The sequence below is a fragment of the Scyliorhinus torazame genome, chromosome 12 (assembly GCF_047496885.1).
Source record: "Scyliorhinus torazame isolate Kashiwa2021f chromosome 12, sScyTor2.1, whole genome shotgun sequence".
Taxonomy (NCBI): Eukaryota; Metazoa; Chordata; class Chondrichthyes; order Carcharhiniformes; family Scyliorhinidae; genus Scyliorhinus; species Scyliorhinus torazame.
In genome coordinates, this window is record NC_092718.1 from 225084735 (window position 1) to 225112143 (window position 27409).

At 45.6% G+C, this 27409-nt stretch overlaps 1 protein-coding gene across 1 annotated transcript in view; it reads left to right on the forward strand.

Annotated features, from left to right (window-relative positions):
- Positions 1–27409, forward strand: part of smg6 (SMG6 nonsense mediated mRNA decay factor) — a 679747-nt gene that overhangs the window by 227322 nt on the left and 425016 nt on the right. The window contains 1 exon segment of the mRNA XM_072470017.1: positions 21717–21862. Coding sequence (XP_072326118.1) covers positions 21717–21862 — 146 coding nt within the window.

Genomic DNA, 27409 nt, shown 5'->3' on the forward strand with positions numbered 1-27409 from the left:
TACTGACATCGGGGTGGCGGGGTTACTGAGATCGGGGTGGCGGGGTTACTGACATCGGGGTGGCGGGGTTACTGACATCGGGGTGGCGGGGTTACTGACATCGGGGTGGCGGGGTTACTGACATCGGGGTGGCGGGGTTACTGACATCGGGGTGGCGGGGTTACTGACATCGGGGTGGCGGGGTTACTGACATCGGGGTGGCGGGGTTACTGACATCGGCGTGGCGGGGTTACTGACATCGGGGTGACGGGGTTACTGACATCGGCGTGGCGGGGTTACTGACATCGGCGTGGCGGGGTTACTGACATCGGCGTGGCGGGGTTACTGACATCGGCGTGGCGGGGTTACTGACATCGGGGTGACGGGGTTACTGACATCGGGGTGGCGGGGTTACTGACATCGGGGTGGCGGGGTTATTGACATCGGGGTGGCGGGGTTACTGACATCGGCGTGGCGGGGTTACTGACATCGGCGTGGCGGGGTTACTGACATCGGCGTGGCGGGGTTACTGACATCGGGGTGGCGGGGTTACTGACATCGGCGTGGCGGGGTTACTGACATCGGGGTGGCGGGGTTACTGACATCGGGGTGGCGGGGTTACTGAGATCGGGGTGGCGGGCTTACTGACATCGGCGTGGCGGGGTTACTGACATCGGGGTGGCGGGGTTACTGAGATCGGGGTGGCGGGCTTACTGACATCGGCGTGGCGGGGTTACTGACATCGGGGTGGCGGGGTTACTGACATCGGGGTGGCGGGGTTACTGACATCGGCGTGGCGGGGTTACTGACATCGGCGTGGCGGGGTTACTGACATCGGGGTGGCGGGGTTACTGACATCGGGGTGGCGGGCTTACTGACATCGGCGTGGCGGGGTTACTCACATCGGCGTGGCGGGGTTACTGACATCGGGGTGGCGGGGTTACTGAGATCGGGGTGGCGGGCTTACTGACATCGGCGTGGCGGGGTTACTGACATCGGCGTGGCGGGGTTACTGACATCGGCGTGGCGGGGTTACAGAAATTAACCACTTGGGGCAGTGTTGCGGGAATCGGGGTGAGGGGCTGTATCTCACCCCGTGCTGTACCTGTCCTGGGAGTGTTTGATGGGGACAGTGTAGAGGGAGCTTTACTCTGTATCTAACCCCGTGCTGTACCTGTCCTGGGAGTGTTTGATGGGGACAGTGTAGAGGGAGCTTTACGCTGTATCTAACCCCGTGCTGCACCTGTTCTGGGAGTGTTTGATGGGGACAGTGTAGAGGGAGCTTTACTCTGTGTCTAACCCCGTGCTGTACCTGTCCTGGGAGTGTTTGATAGGGACAGTGTGGAGGGAGTTTTACTCTGTATCTAACCCCGTGCTGTACCTCTCCTGGGAGCGTTTGATGGGGACAGTGTAGAGGGAGCTTTACTCTGTATCTAACCCTGTGCTGTACCTGTCCTGGGAATGTTTGATGGGGACAATGTAGAGGGACCTTTACTCTGTATCTAACCCCGTGCTGTACCTATCCTGGGAGTGTTTGATGGGGACAGTGTAGAGGCAGCTTTACTTTGTATCTAACCCCGTGCTGTATTTCTCTGTTTTTAAGGATCGTCCCTTTAGTCTGTGGTTGTCCCCTTTGGTTCTAGTTTTTCTGACAAGTGGAAACATCCTCTCCACGTCCACTCTATCCAGGCCTCTCAGTATCCTGTAAGTTTCAATAAGATCCCCCCTCATCCTTCTAAACTCCAATGAGTACAGACCCAGAGTCCTCAACTGTTCCTCATACGACAAGCTCGTCATTCCAGGGATCATTCTTGTGAACCTCCTCTGGACCCTTTCCAAGGCCAGTACATCCTTCCTTAGATACGGGGCCCAAAACTGCTCACGATACTCCAAATGGGGTCTGACCAGAGCCTTAAACAGTGTATGTGGTTCAATAAAATGCCAGGCCCTGTGTTACCTGCTAATGCATAATTTCAGGAACAAAATAGTCATTTTAACCAGAGAAATGTTTGGAAAATGGTATCTCTTTCCATAAGAGACAAGGGAAGGGTAAGGGAAAAAACCACTTGCATTTCCTGAACAAAATAAGGAGAAAGAGATTCGTTGATGGGAGACAAAATGAAAGCAACAAATTGGAATAGGGAAAGAGAATCAACAAAACAGCAAAAGATAAAGTAGAGACAACAAATGCTTTCTTTTCCATTAAATTAGCATTTTGCCTGTTGCTTTGTGTTGGGGCATACTATTCTCATTGACTGCAGACGTGAGGGTAGAATTACTCTGATTCCAGTGTTTGTTTCAACAACGAGAAATTTGAGGACATTTCTCAGGATGAGTCAGCGGTCAGTGGAAAGCTCGAGTGTTACTGACCGACCTGTCAAACTGATTAGTGCAATTGAGATAATCTAACTCAGGATAATGCAATAGTATCTAGTACGCCATGGCATGTGGCACTGAGGGTTTTTAGTGGTTACTTGTGAGTTAAATATTTGGAATGCATTGTGTTGGTACCAATCATTTGCTGTCTCCAGTTCCTCGAGGGGGACACAAGTTCAAGATCATGGGCGGGAGGTTCAGAGGGGATTTGAGGGAAAGCCCTTTTTACCCAGAGGGTGGTGAGGGTCTGGAATGCACGGCCTGGGAGGGTGGTAGAGGCGGGTTGCCTCACATCCTTTAAAAAGTACCTGGATGAGTATTTTACACGTCACAACATTCAAGGCTATGGGCCAAGTACTGGCAAGTGGGATTAGATTTGGCCTTTTATCCATTGGAGCAGACTCAGTGGGCCAAAGGGCCTCTTTTGACTGTATTATTCTGAGATTCTGATTCTGTGAGACTGCTAATCAGAAAGTTGTTCCTATTTTACTGGTGGTCCGATGTTTCATTTTGAGAAAAGTGTTGGAAGAATTTTCAGCATTCTTAAGTCGGCAAAGGGCATTCAGAGAAGACGGTGTTAAAGGTGCTGCATTTTATGAGCTCGGCTGGGCAGTCCAGTTAATTCTGTTTATACCAGAGACAGCTACTGGCAGACTTCAAGTCATGTGAGAAACTGCACAGATTTCGAGAAAACAAATCTGTGTTCGGGGGTTAGTGTTATCGACCGTCAGTCAAGTCCATCTGTATTTGTGGATGAAGATGCCTCAAAGCAGCTCCCTTGGGATTCCTGCTCCCTGCATCCCTGTTATGAAATTTTACCTCCGAGTTTCTCCCGCAGGATTTACGGCCCTGGGCCCTAAATTCCGATGAGGACTCCGACATTTGGGAAGGGGGAGGATCTCAGTTGTGCTCTTACTCGATACAGCCCTCTTGGCTGAAACGTTTGGCATTCAGTGCTGCAGGCATATTCCAACAGGGTCAAATTTAACTGCCCTGCCCTGCATTGATAACGCACCCAAGGCACCAGCCACAAACACTGGGACGGGAAGAGATTTTTGGTGAATAATTGATTAAGCTATTCCAGACACACACCTTCAAATGAGGTAGTAGGTCTTTGTTTGGAGTAGGTTGTGGGTTTAGTATAGTGATCGCTGTCTCTCACTTGAGGGCTTTGATGTGTTGGGTGCTCTGCTACACAGGCGAATCAACGCGGTTGCGGATTTTCCAACTCCGTTTTATTCCTAACATATATTTGCAGTGGTAAACTGGTTACTGTGGTTCGATCATGACCCTTGAATCTGTGGACCTATTCCTAACACTATCTTGGAGTGGCACTCAGCACATAGTGGATGTCTGAGTGGCTTGCTGTGAGCTCTGTGCCCTGAGCCGTCTCCTGCTGGAATGAGCGGGAAGTGTCGTGTTCCCTGTTTTGTACTGTGTATGCTCTTGCCTGTGATTGGCTGTAGTGTTGTGTGTGTATTGATTGGTCCGCTGATCTGTCCATCAGTTTGTATGTATGTTTGCACCATGATGTTTACCTGAATATCATAACAGGCTTGACTGTGGTTTTTGGTGCTTGGGATTTGGGGTGGGGCATGTGAGTGTCTTTAGTGCCTGGGTGCAGTAAGGTGCTTATTATTTGGTGAAGTGATGCACTCTAGGAGCTCTCCACATTTCCCTGTGTGTGCTGGGGGGGGGGCGGGGGGGGGGGGGGGCAGGGGGGTGTTAGCCTGAGTATGGTGTTTAATAGGAATCTAATTGCAACTATTACCCTGGCTGGGGCACAGTAATTAATCTTACTGGGACTTTGGCTATTCTATGTTCCTTGTCCACACAGAATTGTGGGTGCCAATATGGTGGGATTTAGGCGCCATATGGGGGCAAGTCTTAACTCCGAATTAGTGCAGGAACTGCTCACACCTTGGAATCAGGATGAATACCCTGAGTATTCGTAGCTGGCAATCTGTCTTGTGATATGTCAGAACCTATGTGGTATAGTGACTGCCTGTTTCGAGGGATCTGAGTGCAGTGTGGTGACTGTCTCAATGTGCCACAGTACAGAGGATTGTCTCTCCCACCTCTGATATTTAGAGGTTGAAAGAAAATTAGAAAGAGAGGTTGTCGGAGGCTAACAATTGAATTTTTTTTTTCAAACAGTGTATGAAGTAGGCAGAGTGGTGAATTCCAGGTCAGTCCTTTCTGGGATAAGTTGTGTGGAAATGTCATGGGGGAAATCAGGAAATGGCAGCACATCAGTCTTCTCAAGTGAAGACTTTGGACCAATTCCAGATGCAGTCAGACTGGTTCAGAAATCTGTAACACATGTAGAGGTCAGTTATGGCTGAGTTATAAAGAAACTCAAAGCGTTATAGCAGTACAGTGCACATGGGCCAGATGCGATATACTCCAGAATCAGTGAGGAAATAAGGTTTTGGTTAATGATTTCTAGATTTTGCCCAAGGGCTGAGGGTTGATTATATCACAACGTTAGAATCAAAGAATAGCTTCCCATCAACCCAGGTTCTTCTTAAAAACAATAGGATCTGTGCTTTTGGCTTTGGATGGGATAAAATCAGCCAAGGAGATTCATGCTTGTGATTGCAATCCAGTGGCCCCTGCTAAAAAGGTATGGAGAATTAGGGCATGAGCATATACAAAGTCCTCTGGTAATAAGTCATGAATTCAAATCTCACCAAACCAAATGATAGAGTGTAAATCATTAAATCTGGTAATTGGAGGGACCATAGCAGGGAAAGAAAAGACCATGAAAGCTATATTTTTATTGTAAAAACTCAACTGGTTTACTCATGTCCTCCAGGGAAGAGAACCTGCTTTCCTTGCCCAGTCTGGCTTACATGTGACACCAGTCACACAATGTAGCTCACTTTTAATGACTTCTGAACTGGCCTAGAAAACTACTTTGATGTACAATAATTTTAAGAATGTATTGGTTTAAGAAAAGAGCTCGCCACATTTTGAGGGCTAGTAGGGATGGCCAATGAAAGTGGCCATGCTGGTGTTGCCTAGCGGATTAGATAGGGTGGACAGTGAGAGCCTTTTTCCTCGGATGGAGATGGCGAGCACGAGGGGACATAGCTTTAAATTGAGGGGAGATAGATATAGTACAGATGTCAGAGGTAGGTTCTTTACTCAGAGAGTAGTAAGGGCGTGGAATGCCCTGCCTGCAACAGTAGTGGACTCGCCAACACTAAGGGCATTGAAATGGTCATTGGATAGACATATGGACGATAAGGGAATAGTGTAGATGGGCTTTAGAGTGGTTTCACAGGTCGGCGCAACATCGAGGGCCGAAGGGCCTGTACTGCGCTGTAATGTTCTATCTTCTATGTTCTATGAGAAAGAAACAAATAAGTCAGGATAGTGTTTGATATGGAGGAATCTTGCCTGTAACTGTGGTCTCCTGACTTAATAATAATCTTTATTATTGTCACAAGTAGGATGAATGGAGTTAATGTGAAAATCCCCTTCACTGGTACCATGTCATCAGTATGTCACTGCCTCTGCTATTGAGTTTTGTACTTGCAACATAAGATTGCAATTGATGTTCAAGGTTTAAGGTTTAGGTGAAATACAGAGTTCTTTCCTTTGCTACAAAAATGTTTGTGTTTGCACTGTTCTGATTGACTGCCAGGTCTGTAATTTAGCACACACTTGGCCGTGTACACAGGTCTGTAACTTAGCACACACATGCCAGTACACACAGGTCTGTAACTTAGCACACACGTGTTAGTACACACAGGTCTGTAACTTAGCACACACGTGTCAGTACACACAGGTCTGTAATTTAGCACACACTTGGTAGTACACACAGGTCTGTAATTTAGCACACACTTGGTTGTACACACAGGTCTGTAATTTAGCACACACTTTCCAGTACACACAGGTCTGTAATTTAGCACACACTTTCCAGTACACACAGGTCTGTAATGTAGCACACACTTTCCAGTACACACAGGTCTGTAATTTAGCACACAGTTTCCAGTACACACAGGTCTGTAATTTAGCACACACTTTCCAGTACACACAGGTCTGTAATTTAGCACGCACTTTCCAGTACACACAGGTCTGTAATTTAGCACACAGTTTCCAGTACACACAGGTCTGTAATTTAGCGCGCACTTTCCAGCACACACAGGTCTGTAATTTAGCACACACTTGCCAGTACACACAGGTCTGTAACTTAGCACACACTTGGTAGTACACACAGGTCTGTAATTTAGCACACAGTTTCCAGTACACACAGGTCTGTAATTTAGCACACACTTTCCAGTACACACAGGTCTGTAATTTAGCACACATTTGGTAGTACACACAGGTCTGTAATTTAGCGCACACTTGGTAGTACACACAGGTCTGTAATTTAGCGCACACTTGATAGTACACACAGGTCTGTATTTAGCACACACTTGGTAGTACACACAGGTCTGTAATTTAGCACACGCTTGATAGTACACACAGGTCTGTAATTTAGCGCACACTTTCCCGTGCACACAGGTCTGTAATTTAGCACATACTTGGTAGTACACACAGGTCTGTAATTTAGCACACACTTTCCAGTACACACAGGTCTGTAATTTAGCACACACTTTCCAGTACACACAGGTCTGTAACTTAGCACACACTTGGTAGTACACACAGGTCTGTAATTTAGCACACGCTTGGTAGTACACACAGGTCTGTAATTTAGCGCACACTTGCCAGTACACACAGGTCTGTAATTTAGCGCACACTTTCCAGTCCACACAGGTCTGTAATTTAGCACACACTTGGTAGTACACACAGGTCTGTAATTTAGCGCACACTTTCCAGTACACACAGGTCTGTAATTTAGCACACACTTTCCAGTACACACAGGTCTGTAATTTAGCACACAGTTGGCAGTACACACAGGTCTGTAATTTAGCGCGCACTTTCCAGTACACACAGGTCTGTAATTTAGCACACACTTGGTAGTACACACTGGTCTGTAATTTAGCACACACTTTCCAGTACACACAGGTCTGTAATTTAGCGCACACTTTCCAGTACACATGGTCTGTAATTTAGCATGATATGGAGATGCCGGCGTTGGACTGGGGTGAACACAGTACGAAGTCTTACAACACCAGGTTAAAGTCCAACAGGTTTGTTTCGATGTCACTAGCTAATTTAGCACACAGTTGGCAGTATACACAGTTCTGTAATTTAGCGCACACTTGGTAGTACACACAGGTCTGTAATTTAGCACACACTTTCCAGTACACACAGGTCTGTAATTTAGCGCACACTTGGTAGTACACACAGGTCTGTAATTTAGCGCACACTTTCCAGTACACACAGGTCTGTAATTTAGCACGCACTTTCCAGTACACACAGGTCTGTAATTTAGCACACACTTGGCAGTACACACAGGTCTGTAATTTAGCACACACTTTCCAGTACACACAGGTCTGTAATTTAGCACACACTTGGTAGTACACACAGGTCTGTAATTTAGCGCACACTTGGTAGTACACACAGGTCTGTAATTTAGCGCACACTTGGTAGTACACACTGGTCTGTAATTTAGCACACAGTTGGTAGTACACACAGGTCTGTAATTTAGCGCACACTTTCCAGTACACACAGGTCTGTAATTTAGCACACAGTTGGCAGTACACACGGGTCTGTAATTTAGCGCACACTTTCCAGTACACACAGGTCTGTAATTTAGCACACACTTTCCAGTACACACAGGTCTGTAATTTAGCACACACTTGGCAGTACACACAGGTCTGTAATTTAGCACACACTTTCCAGTACACACAGGTCTGTAATTTAGCGCACACTTGATAGTACACACAGGTCTGTAACTGAGCACACACTTTCCAGTACACTCAGATATGTAATTTAGTGCACACTTTGTAGTACACACAGGTCTGTAACTTAGCACACACTTGCCAGTACACACAGGTCTGTAATTTAGCGCACACTTGGTAGTACACACAGGTCTGTAATTTAGCCCACAGTTTCCAGTACACACAGGTCTGTAATTTAGCACACAGTTTCCAGTACACACAGGTCTGTAATTTAGCACACTCTTTCCAGTACACACAGGTCTGTAATTTAACACACAGTTTCCAGTACACACAGGCCTGTAATTTAGCACACACTTTCCAGTACACACAGGTCTGTAATTTAGCGCACACTTGGTAGTACACACAGGTCTGTAATTTAGCACACAGTTTCCAGTATACACAGGCCTGTAATTTAGCACACACTTTCCAGTACACACAGGCCTGTAATTTAGCACACACAGGTCTGTAATTTAGCACACACTTTCCAGTACACACTGGTCTGTAATTTAGCACACACTTTCCAGTACACACAGGTCTGTAATTTAGCACACAGTTTCCAGTACACACAGGTCTGTAATTTATCACACACTTTCCAGTACACACAGGTCTGTAATTTAGCACACACTTGGTTGTACACAAAGGTCTGTAATTTAGCACACACTTGGTAGTACACACTGGTCTGTAATTTAGCACACACTTTCCAGTACACACAGGTCTGTGATTTAGCACACACTTGGTAGTACACACTGGTCTGTAATTTAGCGCACACTTTCCAGTACACACAGGTCTGTAATTTAGCGCACACTTTCCAGTACACACAGGTCTGTAATTTAGCACACACTTTCCAGTACACACAGGTCTGTAATTTAGCGCACACTTTCCAGTACACACAGGTCTGTAATTTAGCACACACTTGGTAGTACACACTGGTCTGTAATTTAGCACACACTTTCCAGTACACACAGGTCTGTAATTTAGCGCACACTTGGTAGTACACACAGGTCTGTAATTTAGCACACAGTTTCCAGTATACACAGGCCTGTAATTTAGCACACACTTTCCAGTACACACAGGCCTGTAATTTAGCACACACAGGTCTGTAATTTAGCACACACTTTCCAGTACACACTGGTCTGTAATTTAGCACAAACTTTCCAGTACACACAGGTCTGTAATTTAGCACACAGTTTCCAGTACACACAGGTCTGTAATTTATCACACACTTTCCAGTACACACAGGTCTGTAATTTAGCACACACTTGGTTGTACACAAAGGTCTGTAATTTAGCACACACTTGGTAGTACACACTGGTCTGTAATTTAGCACACACTTTCCAGTACACACAGGTCTGTGATTTAGCACACACTTGGTAGTACACACTGGTCTGTAATTTAGCACACACTTTCCAGTACACACAGGCCTGTAATTTAGCACACACAGGTCTGTAATTTAGCACACACTTTCCAGTACACACTGGTCTGTAATTTAGCACACACTTTCCAGTACACACAGGTCTGTAATTTAGCACACAGTTTCCAGTACACACAGGTCTGTAATTTATCACACACTTTCCAGTACACACAGGTCTGTAATTTAGCACACACTTGGTTGTACACAAAGGTCTGTAATTTAGCACACACTTGGTAGTACACACTGGTCTGTAATTTAGCACACACTTTCCAGTACACACAGGTCTGTGATTTAGCACACACTTGGTAGTACACACTGGTCTGTAATTTAGCGCACACTTTCCAATACACACAGGTCTGTAATTTAGCGCACACTTTCCAGTACACACAGGTCTGTAATTTAGCACACACTTTCCAGTACACACAGGTCTGTAATTTAGCGCACACTTTCCAGTACACACAGGTCTGTAATTTAGCACACACTTGGTAGTACACACTGGTCTGTAATTTAGCACACACTTTCCAGTACACACAGGTCTGTAATTTAGCGCACACTTGGTAGTACACACAGGTCTGTAATTTAGCACACAGTTTCCAGTATACACAGGCCTGTAATTTAGCACACACTTTCCAGTACACACAGGCCTGTAATTTAGCACACACAGGTCTGTAATTTAGCACACACTTTCCAGTACACACTGGTCTGTAATTTAGCACACACTTTCCAGTACACACAGGTCTGTAATTTAGCACACAGTTTCCAGTACACACAGGTCTGTAATTTATCACACACTTTCCAGTACACACAGGTCTGTAATTTAGCACACACTTGGTTGTACACAAAGGTCTGTAATTTAGCACACACTTGGTAGTACACACTGGTCTGTAATTTAGCACACACTTTCCAGTACACACAGGTCTGTGATTTAGCACACACTTGGTAGTACACACTAGTCTGTAATTTAGCGCACACTTTCCAGTACACACAGGTCTGTAATTTAGCGCATACTTTCCAGTACACACAGGTCTGTAATTTAGCACACACTTTCCAGTACACACAGGTCTGTAATTTAGCGCACACTTTCCAGTACACACAGGTCTGTAATTTAGCACACACTTGGTAGTACACACTGGTCTGTAATTTAGCACACACTTTCCAGTACACACAGGTCTGTAATTTAGCACAGACTTGCCAGTACACACTGGTCTGTAATTTAGCACACACTTTCCAGTACACACAGGTCTGTAATTTAGCACACAGTTTCCAGTACACACGGGTCTGTAATTTAGCACACACTTTCCAGTACACACAGGTCTGTAATTTAGCACACACTTTCCAGTACACACAGGTCTGTAATTTAGCACACACATTCCAGTACACACAGGTCTGTAATTTAGCACACACTTTCCAGTACACACAGGTCTGTAATTTAGCACACACTTTCCAGTACACACAGGTCTGTAACTTAGCACACACTTGGTAGTACACACAGGTCTGTAAATTAGCACACACTTGGTTGTACACACAGGTCTGTAATTTAGCACACACATGGTAGTACACACAGGTCTGTAATTTAGCACACACTTGGTTGTACACACAGGTCTGTAACTTAGCACACACTTGGTAGTACACACAGTTCTGTAATTTAGCACACACTTGGTTGTACACACTGGTCTGTAATTTAGCACACACTTTCCAGTACACACAGGTCTGTGATTTAGCACACACTTGGTAGTACACACTGGTCTGTAATTTAGCGCACACTTTCCAGTACACACAGGTCTGTAATTTAGCGCACACTTTCCAGTACACACAGGTCTGTAATTTAGCACACACTTTCCAGTACACACAGGTCTGTAATTTAGCGCACACTTTCCAGTACACACAGGTCTGTAATTTAGCACACACTTGGTAGTACACACTGGTCTGTAATTTAGCACACACTTTCCAGTACACACAGGTCTGTAATTTAGCGCACACTTGGTAGTACACACAGGTCTGTAATTTAGCACACAGTTTCCAGTATACACAGGCCTGTAATTTAGCACACACTTTCCAGTACACACAGGCCTGTAATTTAGCACACACAGGTCTGTAATTTAGCACACACTTTCCAGTACACACTGGTCTGTAATTTAGCACACACTTTCCAGTACACACAGGTCTGTAATTTAGCACACAGTTTCCAGTACACACAGGTCTGTAATTTATCACACACTTTCCAGTACACACAGGTCTGTAATTTAGCACACACTTGGTTGTACACAAAGGTCTGTAATTTAGCACACACTTGGTAGTACACACTGGTCTGTAATTTAGCACACACTTTCCAGTACACACAGGTCTGTGATTTAGCACACACTTGGTAGTACACACTGGTCTGTAATTTAGCACACACTTTCCAGTACACACAGGCCTGTAATTTAGCACACACAGGTCTGTAATTTAGCACACACTTTCCAGTACACACTGGTCTGTAATTTAGCACACACTTTCCAGTACACACAGGTCTGTAATTTAGCACACAGTTTCCAGTACACACAGGTCTGTAATTTATCACACACTTTCCAGTACACACAGGTCTGTAATTTAGCACACACTTGGTTGTACACAAAGGTCTGTAATTTAGCACACACTTGGTAGTACACACTGGTCTGTAATTTAGCACACACTTTCCAGTACACACAGGTCTGTGATTTAGCACACACTTGGTAGTACACACTGGTCTGTAATTTAGCGCACACTTTCCAGTACACACAGGTCTGTAATTTAGCGCACACTTTCCAGTACACACAGGTCTGTAATTTAGCACACACTTTCCAGTACACACAGGTCTGTAATTTAGCGCACACTTTCCAGTACACACAGGTCTGTAATTTAGCACACACTTGGTAGTACACACTGGTCTGTAATTTAGCACACACTTTCCAGTACACACAGGTCTGTAATTTAGCGCACACTTGGTAGTACACACAGGTCTGTAATTTAGCACACAGTTTCCAGTATACACAGGCCTGTAATTTAGCACACACTTTCCAGTACACACAGGCCTGTAATTTAGCACACACAGGCCTGTAATTTAGCACACACAGGTCTGTAATTTAGCACACACTTTCCAGTACACACTGGTCTGTAATTTAGCACACACTTTCCAGTACACACAGGTCTGTAATTTAGCACACAGTTTCCAGTACACACAGGTCTGTAATTTATCACACACTTTCCAGTACACACAGGTCTGTAATTTAGCACACACTTGGTTGTACACAAAGGTCTGTAATTTAGCACACACTTGGTAGTACACACTGGTCTGTAATTTAGCACACACTTTCCAGTACACACAGGTCTGTGATTTAGCACACACTTGGTAGTACACACTAGTCTGTAATTTAGCGCACACTTTCCAGTACACACAGGTCTGTAATTTAGCGCATACTTTCCAGTACACACAGGTCTGTAATTTAGCACACACTTTCCAGTACACACAGGTCTGTAATTTAGCGCACACTTTCCAGTACACACAGGTCTGTAATTTAGCACACACTTGGTAGTACACACTGGTCTGTAATTTAGCACACACTTTCCAGTACACACAGGTCTGTAATTTAGCACAGACTTGCCAGTACACACTGGTCTGTAATTTAGCACACACTTTCCAGTACACACAGGTCTGTAATTTAGCACACAGTTTCCAGTACACACGGGTCTGTAATTTAGCACACACTTTCCAGTACACACAGGTCTGTAATTTAGCACACACTTTCCAGTACACACAGGTCTGTAATTTAGCACACACATTCCAGTACACACAGGTCTGTAATTTAGCACACACTTTCCAGTACACACAGGTCTGTAATTTAGCACACACTTTCCAGTACACACAGGTCTGTAACTTAGCACACACTTGGTAGTACACACAGGTCTGTAAATTAGCACACACTTGGTTGTACACACAGGTCTGTAATTTAGCACACACATGGTAGTACACACAGGTCTGTAATTTAGCACACACTTGGTTGTACACACAGGTCTGTAACTTAGCACACACTTGGTAGTACACACAGTTCTGTAATTTAGCACACACTTGGTTGTACACAAAGGTCTGTAACTTAGCACACACTTGGTAGTACACACAAGTCTGTAACTTAGCACACACTTGGTTGTACACACAGGTCTGTAATTTAGCACACACTTGGTTGTACACACAGGTCTGTAACTTAGCACACACTTGGTAGTACACACAGGTCTGTAATTTAGCACACACTTTCCAGTACACATAGGTCTGTAATTTAGCGCGCACTTGGTAGTACACACAGGTCTGTAACTTAGCACACACTTGGTAGTACACACAGGTCTGTAATTTAGCACACACTTTCCAGTACACACAGGTCTGTAATTTAGCACACACTTTCCAGTACACACAGGTCTGTAATTTAGCACACACTTTCCAGTACACACAGGTCTGTAATTTAGCACACACTTTCCAGTACACACAGGTCTGTAATTTAGCACACACTTTCCAGTACACACAGGTCTGTAATTTAGCACACACTTTCCAGTACACACAGGTCTGTAATTTAGCACACACTTTCCAGTACACACAGGCCTGTAATTTAGCGCACAGTTTCCAGCACACACAGGTCTGTAATTTAGCACACACTTTCCAGTACACACAGGTCTGTAACTTAGCACACACTTGGTAGTACACACAGGTCTGTAATTTAGCACACATTTGGTAGTACACACTGGTCTGTAATTTAGCACACACTTGCCAGTACACACAGGTCTGTAATTTAGCGCACACTTGGTTGTACACACAGGTCTGTAATTTAGCACACACTTTCCAGTACACACAGGTCTGTAATTTAGCACACAGTTTCCAGTACACACAGGTCTGTAATTTAGCACACACTTGGTAGTACACACAGGTCTGTAATTTAGCACACAGTTTCCAGTACACACAGGTCTGTAATTTAGCACACACTTTCCAGTAAACACAGGTCGGTAACTTAGCACACACTTGCCAGTACACACAGGTCTGTAACTTAGCACACACTTTCCAGTACACACAGGTCTGTAATTTAGCACACACTTTCCAGTACACACAGGTCTGTAACTTAGCACACACTTTCCAGTACACACAGGCCTGTAATTTAGCACACAGTTTCCAGCACACACAGGTCTGTAATTTAGCACACACTTTCCAGTACACACAGGTCTGTAATTTAGCACACACTTGGTAGTACACACAGGTCTGTAATTTAGCACACAGTTTCCAGCACACACAGGTCTGTAATTTAGCACACAGTTTCCAGTACACACAGGTCTGTAACTTAGCACACACTTGGTAGTACACACAGGTCTGTAATTTAGCACACACTTGGTTGTACACACAGGTCTCTAATTTAGCACACACTTGGTTGTACACACAGGTCTGTAATTTAGCACACACTTTCCAGTACACACAGGTCTGTAACTTAGCACACACTTGCCAGTACACACAGGTCTGTAATTTAGCACACACTTGGTTGTACACACAGGTCTGTAATTTAGCACACACTTGCCAGTACACACAGGTCTGTAATTTAGCACACAGTTCCCAGTACACACAGGTCTGTAATTTAGCACACACTTTCCAGTACACACAGGTCTGTAATTTAGCACACACTTGGTTGTACACACAGGTCTGTAACTTAGCACACACTTTCCAGTACACACAGGTCTGTAATTTAGCACACACTTGGTTGTACACACAGGTGTGTAATTTAGCACACACTTGGTAGTACACACAGGTGTGTAATTTAGCACACACTTGGTAGTACACACAGGTGTGTAATTTAGCGCACACTTGCCAGGATACCCAATGAATCATAATTTCTTTCTAATGAAATGAACAGAAATTGAGTTGGAATTGTCATGCTTGAATCGGCGCGGTGTTTGGATCCGATGTGTTTACCTGTACTCGACTGTATTTGACAACTGGGCAATAACGAAAGTACTGGAGTTTATGTTGGACTTGAACACCCAGGCGCTTGCTCAGCAAAGGTTCAGATTTAAGTGCATGTGATGGCGCAGGTGAGCTTTAATTGAGAAACACACCTTTGATGTGTGTGTTACTGTTGGGTTTTGGGTTGTGTTACAGATTGAAGTTAGCTCTGTGATCGGGACTGAATTCATTTTTGTTTTTTATATAAAGCAGATTTCATGGCCAAATTTTCCATTACGATTATTCGGAACATCAAAGTCACTTTTAGCACCACCTTTGTCTTCTTACGTGCTGTTGTATTAGTCTTGCTCACTTTCAATCTGTGAAAGCGACTGATCTAAGAGGAGTTTTTCTCAGTTGCTTGAAGTATTTTGTCAGTCGACAATGAAAATCTGCTGTGCTCCGACCGGTGGCTGTGTGATGGCAGGATGTGGACAACATAATAGAGGGTTGCCTTTGTCAGAGACGAGGAGATTCTGTATACTATCTGTGCCAAGCCTGTGCTTTGAACGTGCAGGGAAAATATTTATCGAAACCATTTCCACTTTTGAGGGACATGCTGGTGATGTACATCCTGCATAAGCATGTAGATTGGAGAAATCTATAACACAAATAACCCTGACCTTGTAGATAGAAACGAGGGTGGGGACAGTGGTACGAGATGGGACATTGAGCTAGACATTATCCATTAAAGTTTGGAACCTGAATTCAGATCCAGTGCTAACACGAGATAGAATCTTTGCAGTCTGCTCTGTTCAAGGTTCCTACATGAAATGGAACAGCATCAGTTCAGTCCTGCTACCATGGGCCAAAAGGCCAAACTACAATCTGATTCATCATAGAATGTCTTGTCTGGGTAATGACAAAGATCGCAGAATCTACAGAAACAGATCATTCAGCATATCATGACCTTCCCTTTAGCAGGTTTCTCCCCTAATCTCATTCTCCTGCTTGTTCTTCATACCTTTTGCCAGCAGGTATCTATGTTGCTTCTGAAAGAAATTGTGAAATTTACTTCAAAAATGGTTTCTGGCGGATAACTCCATGTTCTACCCAACCTCGGTGTCGACACATATTTTACAATCTCCCCTTTAATTCTTCTGATGATGATATTAAATTTGTGCCCTCTCATTGACATCTCCCTGACCAATAGAAACAATCTATCATCACTTACATTGTTAACACAAGATTACAAGGTCAGGAGCAGTAGGAGACCACATGGCTTATCAGACCTGTACTACCGTTCAAAACTATCATGGTGGTTGTTGGGCTTCAACTCCATTTTCCCGCCCACTCCCCATATCCCTTAATTCCCCGAGAGACCAACAGTCTGTCTATCCCATTGGTCCTTAAATATGATCAACAACGGAGCAATAACGACTGTCTGGGGTAGATAATCCCAAAGATTCACAATCCAGCCCCCCCGCCAGACGCAACCACCTACCTTCCACAAGGTCAGACTTCTCCCATCGGATCCCGGGACCATCCAGCTGCAGCCGCTGACCGAGGAAAGGAGGGAAACGCGGCGGTCTGCAGGTGAGACTGAAGCAACGTGGTCTCGAGACCCCTCCCCAGCATACTCCTGGCAAACGTCCAAGCGATCGAAAACAAGCTGGATGAATTTAACGCCAGACTTACCTCTCAGAGGGAAGTAAGAGACTGCTGTGTGCTCTGTTTCACAGAGACATGGCTCACCCCCGCCTCACCGGACTGTGCCATACAACCTGAAAGCTTCTCAATTCACCGGGCGGACCGCACCATGTCATCAGGCAAAGTGGAGGGTGGAGGGGTTTGCCTCCTCATCAACTCCTCCTGGTGCTTTAATGTGACGACCCTGGCAACCTACTGCTCCCCAGACCTGGAATACTTGACCATGAAGTGCTGCCCATATTATCTTCCACGTGAGTTAACTTCAGCCATTATCACAGCGGTCCACATACCACCCCAGGCAGAAGTGCAGAAGGCGCTGGACGAACTGTACACAGTTATAAACAACTACGAAACAGAACACCCGGAGGCCTTGTTCATCGTGGCCGGAGACTTCAACAAGGCCAACCTCAAGAATGTACTGCCAAAATTCCACCAGCACATCTCCTGTCCCACCAGGGGCGACAACACTCTTGACCACTGCTACTCAAAAATCAAGGGCCCCTACCGTTCCATCCCGCGACCACGCTTTGGGAAATCAGACCATAAGACGGTGCTCCTTCTCCCAGCATACAAGCAGAAACTCAAGCGAGAGAATCCAGCTAAGGAGGTCGTGCAGTGCTGGTCCGAGGAAACAGAAGAGTTCCTACGTGACTGCTTGGAGACAGTGGACTGGTCCATATTTAAGAACTCAGCGACCAACTTAAATGAGTATGCCACCACCGTTACAGACTTCATCAGCAAATGTGTGGACGACTGCGTGACAAAGAAAGCAGTACGTACGTTCCCCAACCGGAAACCATGGCTCAATCACGAGATTGACTCCCTACTGAAGGACAGGTCTGAGGCGTTCAAGTCAGGCGATACAACAAATCCAGGTGTGACCTCCGCAAAGCCATCCGAGATGCCAAGAGAGAATATCAAACCAAGCTAGAGTCACAGACAGACTCTCGGCGGTTGTGGCAAGGCCTAAACAACACAATGGGCTACAAAACTAAGCCGAGCAGTATCTCCAGCAGCAGCGCACCCCTCCCCGATGAACTCAATGCATTCTGTGCTCAGTTCGAGCAGATAACCAACAATCCACTGTCACGTGCCCCAGCAGCCCATAACTCACTCATACCCACCACCGCAGCTTCCAAAGTCAGATCGGCTTTCCTGAAAGTGAACCTTCGGAAGGCGGCAGGTCCAGACGGGATCCCTAGTCGTGCACTCAGAGCCTGCGTGGACCAGCTGGCAGAGGTGTTCGTGGACATCTTTAACCTGTCCCTACTACACTCCGAGGTCCTCACCTGCTTCATGAAGACCACCATCATACTGGTTCCAAAGAAGAACCAGGCAACGTGCCTCAATGACTACCGTCTGGTGGCCCTGACTTCAGTCGTAATGAAGTGCTTCGAGAGGTTGATCATGAAGCGCATCACCTCCATACTCCCAGAACGCCTTGATCCACTGCAATTCGCATACCGCTGCAACCGGTCCACATCAGACACCATTTCCCTGGCCCTACACTCATCCCTAGAGCATCTCGACAACAAGGACACCTGCATCAGACTCCTATTTATTGACTACAGCTCTGCCTTCAACACCATAATCCCAGCCAAGCTCATATCAAAGCTCCAAAACCTAGGACTTGGCACCTCACTCTGCAACTATTTTAATAAATCAAATCAAACTGGATCCTTGGTTTTCTGACCCACAGACCACAATCAGTAAGAATAAACAACAGCACCTCCTCCACAAGAATCCTCAATACCGGGGTCCCGCAAGGCCGCGTACTTAGCCCCCTACTCTACTCCCTGTACACACACGACTACGTGGCAAAATTTGGTTCCAACTCCCATCTACAAGTTTGCTGAATACACGACCATAGTGGGCCGGATCTCGAATAACGATGAGTCCGAATACAGGAGGGAGTGCAGCGGAGTGCTGGAGTGGTGCAGCAACAACAATCTCTCCCTCAATGCCAGCAAAACTAAAGAGCTGATAATTGACTTCAGGAAGCAAAGTACTGTACACACCCCTGTCAGCATCAACGGGGCCGAGGTGGAGATGGTTAGCAGTTTCAAATTCCTAGGGGTGCACATCTCCAAAAATCTGTCCTGGTCCACCCACGTCGACGCTACCACCAAGAAAGCACAACAGCGCCTATACTTCCTCAGGAAACTAAGGAAATTCAGAATTGATTGGCCTTTGCCTCCCTGATCCCGGGGATGGGGGGAGTGGGAGCCGGCGAAGACAGAGGTGAGAGTGAGCGGCCTGGCAGAATTCCTGCAGATAGAGAAGATCAAGTTCGCCTGCGAGAGTCGGTAGAAAGGTTCACTTGGAGGTAGAAACTGTTCTTCGATTTCTTCAAGGAGGATTGAAGGGTCGGGGGGAGGGGGTTAAAAAGCGCAAGGCAGGACATGGTTGGGGGCTGGAGGGTTGGGGTTGTCGGTTGGGTAGATGTGATGGTCTTGAATAAAAGTATTTAAAGAAAAAGAAAGGGAACTCTTCAATGCTACACCATGGGTGGATTGGCCGTGATAAATTGCCCTTAGTGTCCAAAAATTGTCCTTGGTGTTGGGTGAGGTTACTGGGTTATGGGGCTAGGGTGGAGGTGTTGACCTTGGGTAGGGTGCTCTTTCCAAGAGCCGTTGCAGACTCGATGGGCCGAATGGCCTCCTGCACTGTAAATTCTATGATAATCTAGGATAATCAATACTGTTGTGATTTGAGGAAGAGAGGGTCCGTTGCAATGTGCCTTGTTGATGATAATTGTTCATGTGAAACCTGGAGGAGCCAGCTGTTGTTGGATAGGCTTCCTGATGTGAATAAAGAATGGCATGTTGTGGAACTGTATCAATGCAATGCCACATTTGTGTGACAGGCGATGCTGGTGTTTGTGTTTTGTATTGACACTTTTTTATTGGAAGTATCATTCGCCTTCTAAATCAAGTTTAATTAATGTTGGTTCTGATTTGTGTTTCAGTAAAAGATTGAAAAAGTGTTGGTAATTTCTGCTTTGGGTGTCATTTGATAAATATTATTTTTGTTTATTACTCTCCACAATGGGCAAACACTGGGGACAGTGTAGAGGGAGCATCACTATCTTATCTGTATTGTGCCTGACTGGTTAAAAAGGAATATGGTTCTTTCAGCCCCTGGAACTGATATTGCTCATCTTAAAGAATGCAAACATTCACCTGCAAAGAAACCAGTGAACTATGTTTGTCTGAAATTGGTGTTGCTGGTTGTTGCTCGGGATCCAGCCTGCCCACTACCTGCTAACCATCTGTTTTGGGAACTGGTGTAATTATGTACTTTTTTGCAAGGGGCGGCATGATAGCACAGTGGTTAGCACTGTTGCTTCACAGAGCCAGGGACCCGGGTTCGATTCCCGGCTTGGGTCACTGTCTGTGCTGAGTTTGCACGGTCTCCATCAAGGAGCTGTGGTTTCATAGAATCATAGAATTTACAGTGCAGAAGGAGGCCATTTGGCCCATCGAGTCTGCACCGGCCCTTGGAAAGAGCACCCTACACAAGCCCACACCTCCACCCTATCCCCGTAACCCAGTAACCCCACCTAACCTTTTTGGACACTTAGGGCAATTTAGCATGGCCAATCCACCTAACCTGCACATCTTTAGACTGTGGGAGGAAACCAGAGCGCCCGGAGGAAACCCACGCAGACACGGGGAGAATCTACAAACTCCACACAGACAGTGACCCAAGCCGGGAATCGAACCTGGGACCCTGGAGCTGTGAAACAATTGTGCTAACCACTGTGCTACCGTTTCCTCCCACAAGTCCCGAAAGACGTGCTGTTAGGTGAATTGGCCATTCTGAATTCTCCCTCTGTGACCCGAACAGGCGCCGGAGTGTGGCAACTAGGGGCTTTTCACAGTAACTTCATTGCAGTGATAATGTAAGCCTACTTGTGACACTAATAAAAGATTATTATTATTATACGTGGCTCTGTCAGCTTAATTTCCAATTCCCATCTTTACTGAGGCCAATTCCTGTTAAACAATCAGCTACTTTATTGCTAGCAGCCTCTTGTCAATTTATTGTAGAATAACTGTGGTATTATAGCTGAGTGGTAGCTCTGTTGTCTCTGAATCAGTAGATCTCGACTTCAATTTTGACTCCAGCGGTCGACATGCATAATCTAGGTTGGTATTGCAGTGCAGTATGGGGGAGCACTGCACTGTCTGAGGTGCTGCTTTTAGATGAGAGGTCAATACTGAGGACCTATTTTCCTTCGGGTAGATGTAAAATATCCCAGAGCGGCATTTAAAGGAAAGGCAGGGAGTTCTTAATGTCCTGCCCACCTCAGCCAAATTCACGAACACAGATTGTCTCATTACAATTTGTGAAACACTGCTCTGTCCAAGTTAGCTGTCCCGTTCCATTGCTTAATTAGCTGTATTGAGCTTTAGGACGTCCTGTGTTTGTGAAAGGTTCTGTATAAATGCAAATTTTCCTTTTTGTATTGCAGAATGGAGACCTTCCCGTCAGTGGCTGCAAATGTTCTGAAGGAATTCCGAGTACTGCTTCAGCACAGCCCATCCCCCATTGGTAATACCCGCATGCTGCAGCTCATGGCTATAAACATGTTTGCAGTGCATCATTCCCAGCTGAAAGGTGAGTTGTACTTCTGATTTGTAATTTTATTTCTTGGATGACTCCACATTGGTACAACATGAGAGGCAAATGCTACACTGGAAATGAACTGAGAAAATAATATTGAATGCCATCATGGTGACAGTCTTTCTCCCTTTGTAGTCCGTCATGGTTTCCGGACAGGTACGTCGCAATGCCCTCAACAACTGCCTCCATTACAATATTGAAGAACTCATTCATGTTTCTCAGACTCGATTTGCCTTTGACTAATTTGTGCTGGCTGTCATCCATCACCATGCTTTTCCAATTGACAAGTAATTTTGTCCCAAACTACAGTGTCTTAAGAGTTTCCCTTCTACCAACATTAGGCTGATTGGCCTATAGCTGCCAGAGTAATCCATTTCCCCTTTTTAAAACAGGAGTAACATTTGCAATCCCTCCGCTCTCCCTGGCCTTTCTCCTAACCCAATGATTATGGCCAGAGCAGTTGCAATTTCCATCCCTACTTTGCTCAATAACTTGGATGTACCCTACATGGACCAGATAACTTTTCAACTTTGAGGACTGCCGGCATGTGAAGTTTTTCCTCTTTCTCTTTTGCTATACTATGCAATGTCTCTACTGCCTCCTCCTTTGCTGTGACGTTAGAATTCATAGAATTTACAGTGCAGAAGGAGGCCATTCGGCCCATCGAGTCTGCACCGGCCCTTTGGAACGAGCACCCTACCTAAGCCCATACCTCCACCTTATCCCCACACCTCCACCCTATCCCTGTAACCCACCTAACCTTTTTTTTTGGACACTAAGGGCAATTTATCATGGCCAATCCACCTAACCTGCACATCTTTGGACTGTGGGAGGAAACCCACGCAGACACGGGGAGGACATGCAAACTCTGCACAGACAGTGACCCAGGCCAGGAATTGAACATGAGACCCTGGAGCTGTCAAACAACTGTGATAACCACTGTGCTACCATGCTGCCCCAAAGGAACCCAAAGGTTGTCATAGAAACATAGGAATAGGAGTAGGCCATTCAGCCCATCGAGTTGATAATCCAACCAGAGGTTACTGGAACTGGTATTGGGGAATGAGCCTGGCCAGGTGACCAAAGTTTTAGTAGGAGAATATTTTGGGAATAGTGATCATAATTTAGTAAGTTTTCGGGGCAGCACGGTAGCACAAGTGGCTAGCACTGTGGCTTCAAAGCACCAGGGTCCCCGCTGGGTCATTGTCTGTGCGGAGTCTGCACGTTCTCCCCGTGTCTGTGTGGGTTTCCTCCGGATGCTCCGGTTTGCTCCCACAGTCCAAAGATGTGCAGGTTAGGTGGATTGGCCATGCTAAATTGCCCTGAGTGTCCAAAAAGGTTAGGAGGGGTTATTGGGTTACGGGGATAGGGTGAAAGTGAGGGCTTAAGTGGGTTGGTGCAGACTTGATGGGCCGAATGGCCTCCTTCTGCACTGTATATTCTATGAATACTCATGGGTAAGGACCAGAGTGGTCCTCGAGTGAAGGTGCTAAATTGGGGGAAAGCCAAGTACAACAGAATTCGGCAAGACCTGGAGAATGTGGATTGGGAGCGGCTGTTTGAGGGTAAATCCACATTTGACATGTGGGAGTCTTTTAAAGGCCAGTTGGTAAGAGTGCAGGACAGGCATGTCCCTGCGAAAATGAAGGACAGAAATGGCAGGGTTAGGGAACCATGGATGACAGAGGAAATTGTGAAACTAGTCGTGTCTGCGTGGGTTTCCTCCGGGTGCTCCGGTTTCCTCCCACAAGTCCCGAAAGATGTGCTGTTAGGTAATTTGGACATTCTGAATTCTCCCTCTGTGTACCCGAACAGGCGCCGGAATGTGGCGACTCGGGGATTTTCTTTTTTAAAATAAATTTAGAGTACCCAATTCATTTTTTCCAATTAAGGGGCAATTTAGCGTGGCCAATCCACCTACCCTGCACATCTTTGGGTTGTGGGGGCGAAACCCACGTGTCCACGGGGAGAATATGCAAACTGACTGGGGGATTTTCACAGTAACTTCATTGCAATGTTAATGTAAACCTACTTGTGATAATAAAGATTATTATTATTATAAAGCTATAAAGAAGTGGTTGTGAATAATGCTATATAAAAGCAAATATTTATTTTATTTATATTAATAAATAACTAAGTTCCTTCATGGTAGACTAATCTTTTCTCGTAACTTCCTCAGTCACTATTGCTTCCTTTTTCTCTTCTCCTCTGGACTTTCTATATTCTACGCGATTCTCTAATGAATTATGTGCTTACTGTCATCAGAAGCCTCCTTTTCCTATTTAATTTTAATCTTATCTTTAGACATCGGAGGGCTCTAGTTTTTTGATACGTTTCCTTTCTCCTCATGTCTTATCTGTGCCAGAATCATCTCCTCTTTCAACGTACCCCATTGGAAGAAAAGTTTGCGAGGTTGTTCAACAGCTTTACCCAGACCATGTCTTGAACTGTAAAGCTGGAGAGAGTTATACACAACTGACCATCCGTTGGGACAGGGAATGTTGGGTGCTGGGAATATATATAAAGTGCATCAATTGCTGCACTGTTTAAATTCTTTACCTCACTGCTTTGACTCCTTTTAAGTGGCTAAAGTGGAACTTAACTTTATGGTTTGCAATTGCCCGTTTGACCCGGAGCTGAGTTTGTGACCCCATAGACTTTAAGTCTGGAAGACTGTTTACTGCTACCGTTGTAACATTGTCTCCTACTACAGCCTACCTGTTGCTGAAATACATCCCCACACGTTTATCACCGCTGGACCTAATTCCTGCAACATCCTGCTGGCCAGCTTCCTGTCCTTCATCTTAGCAAAACTCTGTTGCCTGTGCCTTGTCCTGCATGAAGTCTTGCTCACCCATCAGTCATATCTTTGCTAATCTGCATTAGCTCTTGATTCCTCAACATTTCAAATTAAATTCTCATCCTATAAATCAACCCTAGGCCTTGCCCCATCCCGCCTCTGTAACCTTCTCCAACCCAGAAACAGTTTAAGAAGAATAAGAAGCTGGGTAAAGCTGAAGGGGTAAATCAAGGGTGGCACCGGTGGAAGAGTTAGAGATAACGGTGGTTCAGGAGATCAGGATATAAAATTGGTTTGGGTGGGGATGAGGAATAGTCGGGGAAAGAGTCACTGGTGGGAGTGGTCTACAGGCCCCCCTAACAGTAACCACAATGTCGGACAAAGTATACAAGAAGAAATATTGGGTGCTTGTGATAAAGGGATGGTGGTAATCATGGGTTATTTTAATCTATGTAAACTAGAAAAATCAGATTGGATGAAGCGTTAATAGAATGCTTTTGAAATAGTTTCTTACAGCAGCATATTCTGAAGGCAGGCTATATTAGACTCCCAGAAGGTGAAATGAAATGAAATGAAAATCGCTTATTGTCACAAGTAGGCTTCAAATGAAGTTACTGTGAAAATCCCCTAGTCACCACATTCCTGCGCCTGTTCGGGGAGGCTGGTACGGGAATTGAACCGTGCTGCTGGCCTGCCTTGGTCTGCTTTCAAAGCCAACGATTAGCCATGTGCTAAACAGCCCCTAGGTATGTTGCCTCCCGGGTGCCAGGGCCAAGGATGTCTCGGAACGTGTCTTCAGGATCCTTAAGGGGGAGGGGTAGCAGCCAGAAGTCGTGGTGCACATTGGTACCAACGACGTAGGTAGGAAAAGGGGTGTGGAGGTAATAAACGAGTTTAGGGAGTTAGGCTGGAAGTTAAAAGCCAGGACAGACAGAGTTGTCATCTCTGGTTTGTTGCCGGTGCCACGTGATAGCGAGGCTAGGAATAGGGAGAGAGTGCAGCTGAACACGTGGCTGCAGGAATGGTGTAGGAGGGAGGGCTTCAGGTATTTGGATAATTGGAGCGCATTCTGGGGAAGGTGGGACCTGTACAAGCAGGACGGGTTGCATCTGAACCAGAGGGGCAACAATATCCTGGGAGGGAGGTTTTCTAGTACTCTTCGGGAGGGTTTAAACTAATTTGGCAGGGGAATGGGAACCGGATTTGTAGTCCAGCAACTAAGGTAGCCGATATTCAGGACGCCAAAGCGTGTAATGAGGCAGTGGGGAAGGTAACACTGACAAAGGAGAGTACTTGCAGGCACGGAGATGGGTTGAAGAGTGTATACTTCAACTCAAGAAGCATCAGGAATAAGGTGGGTGAACTTAAGGCATGGATCGGTACTTGGGACTACGATGTGGTGGCCATCACGGAAACTTGGATAGAAGAGGGGCAGAAATGGTTGTTGAAGGTTCCTGGTTATAGATATTTCAATAAGATTAGGGAGGGTGGTAAAAGAGGTGGGGGGTGGCATTGTTAATTAGAGATAGTATAACAGCTGCAGAAAGGCAGTTCGAGGAGGATCTGCCTAATGAGGTAGTATGGGTTGAAGTCAGAAATAGGAAAGGAGCAGTCACCTTGTTGGGAGTTTTCTGTAGGCCCCCCAATAGCAGCAGAGATGTGGAGGAACAGATTGGGAAACAGATTTTGGAAAGGTGCAGAAGTCACAGGGTAGTAGTCATGGGTGACTTCAACTTCCCAAACATTGAATGGAAACTCTTTCGATCAAATAGTTTGTATGGGGTGGTGTTTGTGCAGTGTGTACAGGAAGATTTTCTAACACAGTATGTAGATTGTCCGACCAGAGGGGAGGTCATATTGGATTTGGTACTTGGTAATGAACCAGGGCAAGTGATAGATGTGTTAGTGGGGAGCATTTTGGAGATAGTGACCACAATTCTGTGACTTTCACTTTAGTAATGGAGAGGGATAGGTGCGTGCAACAGGGCAAGGTTTACAATTGGGGGAAGGGTAAATACAATGCTGTCAGACAATAATTGAAGTGCATAAGTTGGGAACATAGGCTGTCAGGGAAGGACACAAGTGAAATGTGGAACTTGTTCAAGGAACAGATACTACGTATCCTTGATATGTATGTCCCTGTCAGGCAGGGAAGAGTTGGTCGAGTGAGGGAACCATGATTGACAAGAGAGGTTGAATGTCTTGTTAAGAGGAAGAAGGAGACTTATGTAAGGCTGAGGAAACAAGGTTCAGACAGGGCGCTGGAGGCATACAAGATAGCCAGGAGAGAGCTGAAGAAAGGGATTAGGAGAGTTAAGAGAGGGCATGAAAAATCTTTAGAGGGTAGGATCAAGGAAAACCCCAAGGCCTTTTACACATATGTGAGAAATATGAGAATGACTGGAGCGAGGGTAGATCCGATCAAGGACAGTGGCGGGAGATTGTGTATTGAGTCTGAAGAGATAGGAGAGCTCTTGAACGAGTACATTTATTCCGTATTTATGAATGAGAGGGGCCATATTGTTGGAGAGGACAGTGTGAAACAGACTGGTACGCTCGAGTAGATACTTGTTAGGAAGGAAGATGTGTTGGGCATTTGAAAAACTTGAGGATAGACAAGTCCCCCGGGCCTGACGGGATATATCCAAGGATTCTATGGGAAGCAAGAGATGAAATTGCAGAGCCTTTGGCAATGATCTTTTTGTCCTCACTGTCAACATGGGTGGTCCCAGGGGATTGGA